We start from the raw sequence: 14,966 nt of genomic DNA, 5'->3' as shown, positions 1-14,966 counted from the left end.
CTGTGAGGAAGAAGCACAATCTAATGGGTAGGACACTAAGCCAGGGATGCAGAAGACCTGGGATCAGTTTCCTGTTCCATCACAGACTCCATGTCCAGTTCCAATGGGAGTTAGGCACCTAAACACCTTTCAGGATCTCTGCCTCTGTCCTTTCGCGCTGCATCTCTAAAGTGGGGAAAAGAGCATTTAGTGTGTTAAGATAAATACATTACAAATGGCCAGATATTCAGATCCAGCATTGAGGGTCATTCAAATACCTCAGCTTTGTGTATGAGCAGGGTAGGACCTGCTTTACGTTTTTACAAGGATCATATAAAATAGATATAATGGCTTATGTTTTGCTGTATGTTTGTTTAAGCTCATTTCTAAATCCTTTGGCTAGTGTTGATCATTGAGGACTCATGCTCTATTGTTGTCAATTACTTATATTACTGCAGTATTAAGGCTTCATCCAAAATTGAGGCCTCATTGTGCTGGGGTTGTGCAAAAATATGTGCTAATACACAATCCTTGCCCCAGCCTATACAGACACATGTGAGAAAGGATAATAATACTGCCTCATTTTACAGAGGGAGAGCTAAGCCTGAGGCACAGAGGCTTGGCTAGACCAGGCAGCTCAATTTAAGGTACACTGCAAAATGCATAGCTGGAGTTGGCTAACCTTAAACTGAGCCACGGCAGCATCCACACAGCAGGAAGCTGACAGGAGAATCCACTCCCATCAGCATACTTTACTCTTTGCAGAATGAGGAGTGCTGGATGCTGGTGGAGGCTGCTGCAGGTTTACATTGGACCCACTAAATCAAATGCTAGAAGATTGAACTCCGGAGGGCTGATCGTCTCCCTAGTATAGACATGCCCAGAGAGACTAAAGACTTCTTTATACCATGGTGTAATGTGCAGTATGTGATTTTTAAAGCCCACTATTGTGTTGCAGCCGGGTTAAGTATTCCATGTAGATTCTGCTGATGTGCTTTAACATAGCGCTGTTGGAAACACTAAGGAACACTTATTGCCATTGTGCCCAGCATTTATTTATTGTATTTCCGTTGTGTCCAGTGTGACTAGTTGGCTTGAACAATGTTTGAGTGTGGCTAGTTCACTTCAGAACTGGTTGGACATGGATTTAGTGCATATGAGCAGTGTCTACATGGACCAATTAGCGTGCAAGACGTGCTTTAGAAACCATATCCCCACAAAGCACAGTACACCACCATGTAGACAAGACCTTAGCTGCAGGAAGGCTGAGGCAGAGCTAAGAATTGAACCTGGAACTCTGGATTCTAATCTAGTGACTGACCCACAAAACTGTTGTCAGAGAATAGGAATACCAACTAAATATAACATTCTACTCCCTGTCCTCTTACATGAATGTAAGTTCAGGACATTGTGCACTTTTCAGAAGTCTGTCCTGGATTTGGCTGAATCAAGCCTGCGATTGTAAAACTTTTGCAGAAGGGGCTTTGCATTTTTTTGGGGTAAGAATCTATAACGTTATAGTCATTATATAAATAAATAAGACAGTACAAAAAAGTTCCCTAGCTATTTAAAGTCCAATTATTCTCTCTCACTGGTGTAAATCTGGAATAATCATCAAAGTCCACAATGTGTGGATGTAGTCTAATGTGTAAATGTGGTCTAAAGGAAATGACAGAATAAAGTCCATTTATGTTCAGGACTGATCTTACCTAGTCAAAACTTCCTTTGAAGCTAGTGAGGATCATGCTGATATCAGCTAGTATGAGGAGCAGCCCATCTGGTCAATTTCAAATGAGTGAAATTTAATAAAATAAGGACACTAACATATGAAATATACAAAGGAGACAGTATGGCAGCTTCTTTTTGTTTATAGTTTGGTTTTTTATTTATTTAGTTTGTTTCTTGAATACACTGATTCTGTATATGGAAATTCGATTCTGTCAAGAACTACCAGACTAAGGCATTTATTTTTTAAAAAGTACAATTTCATAATCTTTATAACAGAAACCAGATTAAATGGACATTGTAACAGCTCATTGATCTTTATTTAAGATCCTCCTAGTATGTGGTCACACTGGAGTGGTGTTGAAACTTTTATTTGCTTTCAGATGTAGCAGTTACACTGGGACATTTCAAATGAGATTTGGTAACAAATAACAGTAACAATAATAGTTTTCTCTGTATGTAAAGCTTAGCTGTTAATGCTGTTTTTCCCTTGGCTGTTTAGTTTACTTTGTGAGTGCTGTTGGTTTGATTTTATACTGTGTAGAGAATTATTGGGTGTAAGATGGGAGATTACAACTGAGTAGCCTTTAAAAATAAATAAATAGTCATAACAGCTAATATAGGGCACACAGAGACATTGCAAGACCTTATTTTCCATGTGGGGAGGGGTAGTCTGATTCTGGAACGATCCTATGGGGCCTAGGGGATTACATGCTTTCTAGAGGAGTTGCCAAGATGGTCTGTCAGACTGACAGAAGAGAGTGCGTTTAGACAGACACATGGATGGTGGTAGTTTGTCACCAGACCCACCTATCTGTCTGTCTGTCTGTCTTTGTGTACTGCCCTCTAGCTCAATGCACACTCCTCTCTCTGGCTCATTATCTTGTAGATTGGTTTTTAATTAGCCTCTTTCAACCCTAACACGACACAATCAGGCCCAAGGAGGAGCGAATGTCCCCTTAGAGAGGCCAGGCGGGCGAGGTAATATTGGCCCAATGCGTGGTGGTGAGCGAGTCAGACGCTGTCTCATTGGCACACACCTCTCTGCTCCCTCCAGCATGGCCAGAGGCAGAGCCCTCGCCCCCACGAGAAGGCTCAATGGAGCGCTAATGGGGAGGGCAGCTGTGGGACTCCAGCCTAGGGAGGAGCCAGCCCGCCTGTTGCTCGGGGTGGGCGGCGGTGCTCGAGCGCGCAGGGAACCCCCCCGTCTGCCAGCCCCCGTGCAAAGGGTTAAAGCGAGCCTCAGCCTTGAAGTGGGCTGGAGGGAGGGGCGGAGGGATTAACTTGATTGGCGAGAAGTTTGTAGCTGGGCGGCGCCGGGCCGCCCTTACTGCGCTGCGCTCCCCCAGAATCACAAAGCCCTGCAGGGAAACTCGCTTTCTCGCTTGCTCCTTGGCTCCCACTCTTCCCCCCTCCCTCGCCTCCCCCAACGTGAGTGCGGCTCCGCGAGACCCAGGCCGGCATCCCCCGGCGCGGCGCTCCTGCAAAGGGGGGGGGGGGTAGGGAATCTGTCACAGGCTCGCACCCCAGCCCCTGGCGCGCGCGGACCCGGCGCGTGCAGCGCGGGGGAAACCCAAGTGTTTCCCCCTCCTCGCGGAGAGCCGAGCGCCTTCTGCGGGGCGGCGTGTGCAGGGGGCGGGAGGGGGGGGGGAGATGGTGCTTTGAAAGGCTGATGCTTGGCGGGCACGCAGGGGAGGTGAAGGGACTCCAGCCCCGCAGGTATTTATTGCAGGCTGAGCTTGCTGGGGGTGGGGTTCCTCCCCCCTCCCTGTCGCCCCCCAAGCCGAGAACTTCGCCAACCCCGAGGGACCTGCTTGCCAAGCGGGGGGGGGCTGCCAACGTGCGAAGGGCGGTTGCCTCGCTGCCCGCCCGCGGGAGGCATGGAGCAGCAATGAGAAGAGGCGGCCCATGGGGCTGGCCGGAGGCTTGCCACTGCGAGGGGTCCGGGGCCATGGGGCAGGCAGCGCGCTGCTAAGTCGCCGGACTTGCTGCTGAAGGTGAGTGGCTCGCTTCGCTTCCAAGCACCTGCCTCAGTGCACGGCACCTGGGCCGGGGAGGGAAGTCCCGGGGTTGGGCTGGGGAGCTGCAGGCGCTGATGAATTCAGACGTGAGTGAACATCTGCTCTTAAAGCGGCCGGTGCGCTGGGACCGGGACCTGGCCCTGCCGCCCGAGCAAGCCAGAAGGCAGGAGTCCTGCGGGCGGCTACAGCAGGGAGCGGGTGTCATGGGAAGGAGGCAGGATTAATGTTAATGATTAATCGGCCCTTTGCAGCTCGGGCGGTCTTCGGCGTGGGAGCCACAAGTGTCAGCGATCAGCGGGCGACATGCGCTGTTCCGCTCCCCCCACGGGTGGGCAGCAGCCAGAAACTTTTCTTTTCGCCTCCAAGAGCTGGAGTGGCTCGCTGGCCCCCAATAGATCGCGGGGGCTTTAATAATTACCCCTGGGAATCCAGACCCATGCAGGTCTGCCTGGGAGAAGGGCAGGTTCCACCTCCCTTGGACCTCACTGGCCCAACTTCCGTGGCAACTTAAAAATGAACACAGACCCTCCTCCCCTTGTCACTTTCACGCTGGAGGTTTTTCAAGTCTCCTCTCTCTCTGGCCAGCCAGAAGAAACTAATGGGGAAGTGCTGGGAACTGCTCCCATTTTTCACAGCACTAGTGGGGAATGGGCTCACATCACCTAGCTAGCCCTTGGTGGGCCATGGAGAGCAGTGTGACTTCCTAAAGATGGTGGGGACTGGGGCGGCTGTGCTGCGTTGGGTTGGGAAGCCTAGTTTCTTTCTGCTGAGTGCTGGTTCCCTCCCTGGCATGACCTGCCTGGGGCACCTTGCTATAAATCCTGTATTAAGGTATTTGCGTGGTATAAACATTTCTGGATTGCTTCCTTCCCCCTGCAGAGCAGCCCTGGAAGGTGGAAATGGCTGGGCACATGTTGTGTCCCTCCACACTCCCCCCCCCCCCCCCCCATGCCTTGGGCAAAGCTTCTGTTTTTAAATTAAACCCCCAACAGCCTCATTTTACCACCTTCAGAATCTGTGGTGCAAAATTTGTAAGCTAATGGCAATATGTAATTATTTGCTTTGTTGGATGCTATACATGGATTGTTGTATGTCCCGGGGGCATAGACCGTTTAAATCAGGGAGTTTACAAGAGTGAGGAATTCAGATAGTGTTTAGAGAGTGAGAGATTTAGGAGGAGAACAGAGTGTAATTAATGTAAACCTGATCTACTTAGATTTTTTTTTTAAACCAGATATTAGAGCTGCTAAAGAATATCCAAGGGTGTGAATGACTGGCTTGCAGTGGGACACACCTTTGGTGTAAACCAAAACAAGCAGTGCTTGAAAGGAAAGGAGGCTTAAGGAAATAAATTGCTGGGAAGAAAAAAAATCAGAACTGAAGGAAATATTCAAGGCTGTAGCACCCACATTAGAAGCAATGAAGCAGAAAAACTAAGTTCTGTGGGTGGAAAGATAGATTCCTTTTTTTTTTTCGGTTTCTCCAAAAGTTTTAACCTGCAATATTGTTTTATGGCCACTTGCTAGTGTCTGCTTGTCTTCAAGACTGGATCTGCACGGTATACCAAAAGAAATGCTTGATTTATATCAGACGAGCGTAAGATTAGGATAGAGCAAAATTTTACATGCAGAATGCCAAGGAATGAATTATAAATACTTATAATTGCTGTCTCTAATTTTGTTTACTGACACACTCTGGGATTTTTTTTTTAATTCTCACTTTCTTCCACCTCTTTTTTTCTTTCCTCCAGGTGCGAAAGATCAGAAATCTGTACCCTACAGACGAAGCCAGTTTTGAAAATGGAATTCCAGTTTGCACTCTTTTTCATAGGGATAATTGCATTTTCTGATTCAGCCAGAGGTAAGGGGAATGAGCTTTTATGCAGCCTTGGGAATGGTTTGTGGCTTGCACCTTTACATTTGCTCTAATTGTGCTCATGTTCTTCCAACATGCCATATTTTCTTTGAGACAAAATCATTATATTTTCATTTGCATAGAATCTCCCTTACCTCTTGTCCACCCGCACATACGTTTCCCCCATGGCATGTTTTTTCAAGTGTTGTCACAACTTGGATCCAGGATGGTCACTTTTTGGCCAGTTTATAATTGCAGGTAAGCTCTTTGCTTTTGTCATCTATGTGTAAAAATACACAGTTGGCTTTCAACTTTCAGTGTAGGGTTAGAGGAAAACCATTGCATTCCTTTGTGGATCAGGAGTGCCTCTCCCCTCCTATAATCCTTCCAAACTCTGCCCTATGTATTCCCAATAGTAAACTAAACAAACAAATCCATTAACTTCCCAAGTGACAGACAAATGACAGTTCTCAACAGCTAGCACATATTTTCACACTGGGACTCCAGTAGATGATCAGATTTCAATAAACAGGTTACCCTACCAGCAGTGGATTGAAAAACAATGACCTAGGAGTTGAGGCAAGAGAGGGAGAGGGTTTTGTGTCAGAGGATAATTTAACAAAAATTACAGGGTTGTATTAGAACTATTGCTTGTTCTCAGCATTAGTCTCACACCATAGCTCTCAACCTTTCCAGACTACTGTAACTCTTCTGGTTTGTCTTGCGTACCCCAAGTTTCACCTCCCTTTCAAACTCAGACAAAGATACAAAAGTCTCACAGCACACTATTGCTGAAAAATTGCTCACTTTCTCATTGTTTTACCACATAATTATAAAATAAATCAACTGGAATATAAATATTATAATTGCACCTTAGTGTGTAATACATACAGCAGTATAAACAAGTCGTATGAAATTTTAGTTTGCACTAGCTTTGCTAGTGCTTTATACGTAGCCTGTTGTGAAACTAGGCAAATGTCTAGATGAGTTGATATACCCCCCAGAAGACCTTTGTGTCCCCCTCAGCATATGCATACCACTGGTGGACAACTACTAGTCTAACCGTGTTTCTCAATCCTTTTTTTTAATATAAAGTACCCCTTAAAAAATTGAGTACCCCCAGTACCTAGTTCTCAGACACAATTTTTTTTTCTACCATTGCAACACATTTGTTTAAACAACGTAATTGTAGCTGGGTGGGCAATGACATTTTTGGGTGTAAAAAGTACAAAAATAATAAAATGCTGTAAAACTTAAAACAAAAATTCAGATTTCTCCAAATTTCAGTTGTGTTGACGTACCCCCCAGACTTTTCTCGAGTACCCCTAAGGGTACTCGTACCACTGGTTGAGAAAGGTCTAACACCTCTGCCAGTGCTGTGTCAGTAACATTGGAAACTCTGAATGTTCCACTATTGTCTCTAAGTGATTCTCTGCTGGTCACAAAGGAGAGGACTGAATTTTTTCATGATAATGATTGTATGTATTTAGGAAGTAGATTTGCTTCAGATACTGTTGAAGAAGACTAAATTGCGGAGTGACCATTTTAAAACACCCAAGCACAAGATTATCTGTTGCTTAGTTTACAATTTAAATATTTAAACTTGCTATTAGTTCTGGAAGCCATAACTTGCAAAACTATATGTGTGAGAGAGGGGATAAAAAGCATTGCTATAGAAACTCAGAACTTGGTTAATGCACTTTTTTTTTTTCTTGGCATTGACTCCCAAGCAAATATTTTATGGAGGCAGAAGCACTGTAAAATGATTCTGCTGGAAGTTGAATGAAAAGGAAAACAGAGTGTACAGCCTTAAAGACCTTAAAGTCTGAATTCCAGGCATGGTTTACAATGGAGATCCAGTTTTAAGTTGTAGGCAGTGGACAGGGGTGGTATGAATTAAGATGATCTTATGAGTGTATATTATTCTAATAGACTGGAATACCCAGTGCAGTTCAGTGAGAAATCTTGAGTGGGCTGTGTACTACAAAAAGATTTTTGTCTATGTTCTGCAGTGTTTTGAGTAGAGTATGTACTGCTAAATCTTTTTCGATTTTTTGTTTGTTTGTCTATCTTGCTCATATTATTTTATTGTTCTTAAAATGCAGTGTGGAGCTTTAATGACTCAGTGCTGTGAATTATCAGAGGGGTAACTGTGTTAGTCTGGATCTGCAAAAGTGACAAGGAGTCCTGTGGCAGCTTATAGACTAACAGATGTATTGGAGCATGAGCTGTTGTGGGCAAAGACCCACTTCGTCAGATTGTCGCTAGTGCTGTGAATGTTTGTTTTGAATAGATGCAACAAAAAATTCACAGCCATTATATTTCAGAACAGATCACAGTCTTGTATTTGTAGAGCTTACATAGACATAGCGTAAACTTTTGTAAGGCTACATTGTCTGGTGAACAGAACTCTTTACTGTTCTAGACAAATCCACCCTGCCCATCATGAGAGACAGTTCTGATTATTTAAATGGCATAAAAATATGGAGCTGAACTAGTGTATTGTGACCAAAGCCTAAGAATATAATCCACTTTCTGATCTGGAGAGAAAAAACTGAGAAAATGAAGAGTAAAAGGTGTAATTACAGGAAAAGCAGAGATAAAAGATAATGCATTTGAGTTCTGATTCTCATCCCACTAAAATCAACGGGATTTTTGCTAGCAACTGAAATGGGAGTCGGATTGAGTCCTTAAACACACACAAGTGGGAATCAGAAATATCTTGAGCACTGAAACTTTATTTGCTGTAAATTTCCCCTCACTTAAAACACATCAGGATAATTTTTAGACTTTTTGAAATGTGTCCTATTTGTAACATACCTGGGGGTTGTGTTTTTGTTTTTTGTATCATACCATTACACCAGTTGAGATCACTGCAGTTATATAAATATTACCTTTTTCAGTCATGGAGGTTTTATAGCCAATCCAGGTGATGAATCTCAGGTTGAGGGTTTTTGTGTATTTATTGGAAGTAGAAGGAGGGGCTCTTTGCACAATTAATATGCTGATTGCATGAGTGTAGTTCATGTCATGGACAACACTTTGCAACAAGGATTGTTGTATGTTAAATGGGTGCGTGGTGGTGGAAATGGTGAACACTAATCACCTCTGAATGTGGAATTAAGTGCCTAAATGTTGGCATCCAAGCTTGAACATTTAGGTTAACTTTTAAACATCTCTTGAAAGGTTTAGGTAAAGGGAAAGTAATGGTGCTACAGTACTAATTCCAGGGTTCAGTGTTGCATGCTGTGATATCATGGAATTAAGGCCTGGATCATGATGCATCTGCACAAAAGGGCAGAGTTAAGGCTGTTCATCCAACTCTTAACTGGTATTTTCTGGCTTTTGAGTGCTTACTGGCGATCTTAATGTGCCATTAAAATGTATATTATATTCTTTTACTCTGTATTCAGATAGGACCTGAAGGATCCCAAAGGACTTTGTGCCTATGGACTTATCTGCAGTCTTTATTCTGATTAACCTAGGTTGTGTTTTTTTTTTTTTTTTTTTTTTTTTTTTTTTTTTTTTAAAGCATCACAGCTGCAGGAATTGGCTGTACTATTGAAATTTTTCTATGGTGTTTCTGTGGTGGAGAATGGGAGCTAGCTGGCATGCAGCACACTCCAGAAGAAGGAAAAGTTTGGCTAAAAAGAAACCAGGATAAACCTGAAGTCTTTGGCAAAGTACTATGGGATTTTTAGTTTCCATGAAGAGTAGGGACCAACTTAAAGTTTAAGGGCTCTTGCAAAAGAATCCTTGCAGAGTGAATGCATGGAACTTAATTTGTTATGAAAGGCTAGCTTTCCCTAGCTAAGACTCAAATCTGTGCTTTCAGAGATCTACACTAGAAGGTTTTGGCTAAGGGATCTGAGAAATCCTCGGTTATTTTTTAATTCCTCCCCATTCCGGTGTCATTCACTTGAACATTTGTCCCTGGAATCATGACTTTAGAATAGCTATTTCATTATATTTCCAATTGCAGACAAACCCTGGGTCTGTCCTGCTGAATTGAGGCTAATGGTAGGCTAGGCATTCTCCTTATGTTATACGTGAAATCCACTCTTGTATGCACGACACTGCAGGTTCTGTGCAGGTGGAGGGGGTGGAGAGACAAAATCTACCCCTCCTCCCCCATGCTAGAAGAGCATCCTCAGTCATTTGCACCAGTTGCACTGGTGGTGTCCTCACTAGACCTGCACTAATACAGGGACCATTTTTCCTACTTTGAGCTACCTCTCCTTCTGTCCCCTTTTTGTCCTTCTATGCCTCCATATAAGGTGTGATATACGGGCACCTCTTTGCAGCAGTTCCATCCCATGCTCCCCATGCAGCCTCTGTGATGGGGATCTCTTGTGCCTGAGAGCCTTATGCAGGCCATGTTCCCCAGGAGTGAATGCCGTCCTGTGTTGCTAACCTTAAATGAAATGAGCGGTAGCAGTGTTGCTCTTACTTCTGCACGCCACTGGTTGGCTACAGGTAATACAATCTGATATTTTCCTGCTTATGGTATCTGAATGACACACAGCGCAATATTTGTTCCAAATCTGTCAAGTTGCCATCGTATTCGCCTGGGCTTACCGTATATGGTAACACAAGGGTGCACTTGGCTTGCTATAGTAGTTTAAGCACGATTTCATATGGTCCGTTTAGAAGTTTTGGGTAAGAACAGTAACAGCCTTTCCTTTGGCCAGTAAACTTGATATTCTTATTTAAACTAACAAGTTTGGACATACATTTTATTTTCTGTTCAGGGGCTTAATGCTATAACTCCTTTCTTTTGGTGAAACATGATTTTAGAAAAAGCTGGACTCTGATGCGTGACTTATAATACATTCGCTGCTTGTGCAATCTAACGACGGCAGCCACAAAATTCACTAGGTTGGCATAGATCTTTATCGCATGTCCGTATTTGACACCTTTTCTTTAAAGTGTTGGAAATATGGGTCTTGAATATGGACAGTTTTTTCTTTTCAGGGAGACAGGTCTTAATACCAGGCAGTATACTTATTCTTAAGTTCTATAAACGTCATGATGTAGAAGAGTGAATAGTAGTTAATGCTAATGATATAAATAATAAATGGGACAGCAGTTGCCTTCTGTTGTAAAGATACCGCTATGCTATGATTCATCTTAGTAATAATAACCATGTACTATTATGTGGTCATCTTTCTTTTTCTTTCTAATGGGAAACAAAACCATATAAGACCTGATTTGGATCCCACTGAAGTCAAAAGGAATCTTTCATTTGGCTTTGGATCAGGCCTACAGTGAATCTCCATAAGAATAGTCTGACAGCATCGCCTATATGCCTGCCTATTATATACTTGATGATCTGAGGGAAACCTGATTAGTTTTCACACCTAAATTCCTCCGCATTCTGGTGGAATTACCTAGTTTAAAATTGTCACTGGGTGTAAATACAGAAAACAGCGTGTCAAACTGGAAGATAGGTGTTTATTATTTATTATTGTTTGTTGTTTTGTTATGAAACTCAGAAAATCACTCCAGCATGTTAGGGTTTTTTAAAGGTTTTATAAGTTTGTTTCAACAGTGTGCATGCTGTTTCACTGCTTGGACTTTCCTTTGGGGAGGAGAGGGGTAAGCAAAACATTCTAGTGATGCGGAAAGTATATTTTAAAACCTGCCTTTTATGCATAAAATTTATTTCAGTATGCCTTGGGCTTATTGTCCGACATTTCCAATATAATTCTTTGTTCTGGGAAGACAAATGTTGAGTAAATGGCACTTGCTAGTTGAGTGCCCACTTTTAGGTTTGTTTGGTTTGTTTATTTATTTATTTGGCTGTGCATTTGCCCCAGGGAATTGTTTTACATCATCTGAGGATTTGGTCTTTTCCAAGTAGCCCGCTTGCACAGTGAGATGAAACCAGTGTTTCTCAACCTTTTTTTTTTTTTTTTTTTTAAATAAAGTACCTCTTTTTTCAAAAAAAACCTGTAAGTGCCCCCAGTATCTACAGTTTTCAGACACACACTTTTTTTTTTCTACCATTGCAACATATTTGTCTAAACAACTTAATAGTAGCTGGACGGGCGATGACATTTTTGGGTGTAAATAAGGTTGCCAGATGGTTTCAACAAAAATATCGGACACACTTGACATTACATCACAATCTACATTACATCTCATTTAGAAAATACCGGACACTTTTATATTTTCTCATTTATATTTTCTCAATTTATTTCCTGAACAGAAAGCTCAAATACTGGACTGTTCAGTTCAAAACTGGACATCTGGCAACCCTAGGTGTAAAAAGTACAAAAATAAAGTGCTGTAAAACGTAAAACAAAAATTCAGTTTTCTCCAAATTTCAGTTGTTAATGTACCCCCTGGCCCCAGACTTTTCTCAAGTACCCCTAAGGGTACTCGTACCACTGGTTGAGAAACACTGTGATAAACCACGAACATACTAAAGCAGATGTGTATAGTGTAGTTGCTATAGAAGTAGAGAGATTCATGGTTTTTGTTACATATTTTGTGTTAACTACTGGAAGAGGTACATTATTTCTACCTAAGGGGAAAAAATACACAAAGGTCATTTTTAGCCTACTTGGGAAAAAATCTGATGTAATTTCTGTATTTATTCAGTGTGAGTAGTATGAATGCAGCTTTCTCTCTCCTCGCCCCCTCCCCCGCCTTCTCTGCCCCCCCAAAGATGTGAAACTCCTCTTGGGTCTGCAGTGGCTTGTAAAATCACCCTGTTCAGGGGGTCTGTTTTTTAAATTAATCCCAATATTGCAGTAGTCAGTGGAAATACTTTTCCCCCTCTCCCCCTTTAATTAACCCATTCATTTTATTTCACTCCTCAGTTTGTCTTTTGTCTGATTTTCCTTCTGTGCTTTCTAGTGGGGCATTTGTGCTGAAATGTATTTGATCTTGTTTTGATTATTCTTGTTTGTATTTATAATTCTTTTCTTAAAGCTGGCTTTACAACCCAGGATCTTTCTATAATAAATATGACAAGGAGTCCTGTGGCACCTTATAGACTAACGGATGTATTGGAGCATAAGCTTTCATGGGCAAAGACCCACTTCGTCAGATTTTGTTCATAAAAAGGAATTAAAAAGAAGAAAAGTATAAAGTAGCTGATTGTAGATATGGCAAAGAGAAGAGACCATTTACAAGCGCCTGTAGAACTTGCTTCTGTAACCCTTACTCAAATGAGTAGCCCCACTGAAGTTAGACTTGCGGGATCAGATCTTGGGGCCGGGAGGCTATTGTAATAGAGTGTTAGAAATGCCTAAGTTCGTTAGATACAACACGTCTCTTTTAACGTATAAGGAAGGACCCGATCCAAAGTCCATGGGAACCAGTGGGGAGACTCCCAATGACTTCATGAGCTTTGGATCTGGCCCTTAGAGAACTGTCCTACACAGATTAATTGTGATACTGACGCTTTATGCAAATCCACTGTTTTATTACAGCACATAGCTCCATTTTACTGCAGAGTGAGTACAGGGTTTTGGACTGCTGATGTGTGCTGTAGTATATTTGTATAAGGGGGGAGAAACGCCAGCTACAACTGCACTTTTATCCCAAAAGATGCACTGTACTCTGCCTGTTGCTAGCTTTGGGTTGGCTGGAATGCTAGAAGAATGATATAGTGTGTGCTGAAAAAACTTAAACAGCAAGTAGTCCTGCAGCACGTTAGAGACTAATAAAAAACGTAGATGGTATCATGAGCTTTCGTGGGCACAACCTGCTCTGGGGCTGAAAGCAGCTTGGACATTCATTGCTTCAGGGTGTGTGTGTGTGTGTGTGTGTGTGTGTGTGTGTGTGTGTGTGTGTGTGTGTGTGTGTGTGTGTGTGTGTGTGTCCCACGAGAGTGAGAAGGTGAGCGAGGTAATTTTTATGGACCCTGTTTGTGTAAACTTGAAAGCTTGTGTCTTTCACTGAGTTCCTCTTCTTGTTGGAGAAGGGGGACCAATGCAGTTACACAAAAGTGCAAAGAAGGAGAAGAGTAATTTTGAAGGGAGTGTTACTGAGGGCAGAGGGACTGGATTGTGAAGGATAATTTAACACATTAATGTATGCTGTTTGCCATGGAATCCATTTGCATCTCTGATTCCCTACACCCCCATTTCGAGTCAAATAAACATCAGGTGCCTGGAGTTTGGTTAGTTGCCCTGATTACACAGTCTCTACATTGTGTTGCAATAGGAACACAGTATCCAGCAGTGCTGTGAATAACCTAACATTTTTATTTCATCAAAACTATTCCCATTTTCAGAGGAAATCCAGCCAATAACTCCAGGCTACTTCTGCCATTAAATGTTCAAACTTAATTTTCAGCTGCACTAAGGGTAGAAAAATGTAAATTGGGAACAGAGATGTCTTGGAGAAGACTAATGCGTCTCTTGATTTCTGCACCCCGAGCCCCTCCTGCCTAGCTGCTGAAGTAAGAGCGGTTTCTGTCTTGGCAGGAAACAAAATAATTTCTCTTTATGCCTGGTAAATTTATTTCTTGAAAGATTTACACATCTTGGGTATCCTGTCAAGTGACTGAGAAGTGAGTAATGCAAGAAGTGTCATATACTAGATGCCTCTTGGGTTCTGTTGACTTTGAGTATTTTTGGAGCGGTCTGCATGTATGCACGTTAAATTTTTAAAAAACGTGTGGAGGGCAGAGAAACGTAGGAGTACAGACAATTTTTTAGAAGTTTTCTGTTTCATTTGCCTGTTGTGCAAGTTGATTCATATTTTCCTTGACCAGGTTGCTCGTATTTCATGTGCCTGGTGAGATGAGTGCTGTTGAGAATTCTGGTGAAATAGTACTTGGTCTGTGATTCTTACATTCTTTCCATTACTTATCCATTCAGGTAGACTCAGCTTTCAGCTGCTTTTAGAAGTGGCTCTGTTTATATGGTTCAGTGTTTATTGCCCCTGAGTGAATTTCAAATTGAGTATGGCTTGGTATACAAGTGAGAAAATTATTTTAACTGAGCATCAGCCCTGCAGACTCTGGCAGCTGAAAGTCAAGCTGGGTTCTTTCGGACTTGTGCAACATCTCCAATCATTATGATCCAACACCTGGTGCAACACCCATTAAAGTCATTGGACTTTTTCACAGGTGACATAGCATCTTAATAGGTTGTCTTGTGGGTCATATACACGCCCATTCTGCTTTGATTGGACCACCTGTCTGTGATCACGCAACATCCCAGTGGAGGAGTATCCAATGTGTTTGAATGTAGTTTATCAGCTGTAAACTAGGAGGAGAGCCAGCAACATGTGACCAGAGAGCTGCAGATCACCACCAAGTCTGTGGAACATGGTGTGGGAATCTTCATCTCTAATACGTGTTTTCCGTGGGCCAAATTCTGCTCTCGGTTACATAAGAAAAGTTCTCTTGAGATTCAGCGGGGTAGC

At 42.6% G+C, this 14,966-nt stretch overlaps 1 protein-coding gene across 4 annotated transcripts in view; it reads left to right on the top strand.

Moving 5' to 3' along the window:
- The window catches only part of FGFRL1 (fibroblast growth factor receptor like 1), a 272,445-nt gene that overhangs the window by 16,656 nt on the left and 240,823 nt on the right, over nucleotides 1-14,966 (top strand). The window contains exons 1-2 of one of the 4 annotated variants that reach the window (XM_075930932.1): nucleotides 3,022-3,701; nucleotides 5,476-5,585. In XM_075930932.1, the coding sequence (XP_075787047.1) occupies nucleotides 5,525-5,585 (61 nt within the window). In that variant the 5' untranslated portion in view covers nucleotides 3,022-3,701; nucleotides 5,476-5,524. Of the gene's footprint in view, nucleotides 1-3,021; nucleotides 3,702-4,030; nucleotides 4,054-4,313; nucleotides 4,557-5,475; nucleotides 5,586-14,966 lie in introns of those variants that run through there. The other 3 variants (XM_014574652.3, XM_006111633.4, XM_075930931.1) reach the window with 3 other exon arrangements.

The sequence above is a fragment of the Pelodiscus sinensis genome, chromosome 5 (genome assembly GCF_049634645.1).
Source record: "Pelodiscus sinensis isolate JC-2024 chromosome 5, ASM4963464v1, whole genome shotgun sequence".
Classification (NCBI taxonomy): Eukaryota; Metazoa; Chordata; order Testudines; family Trionychidae; genus Pelodiscus; species Pelodiscus sinensis.
The sequence above is the reverse complement of the archived record's forward strand: the minus strand, read 5'-3'. Positions and strand labels throughout refer to the sequence as shown.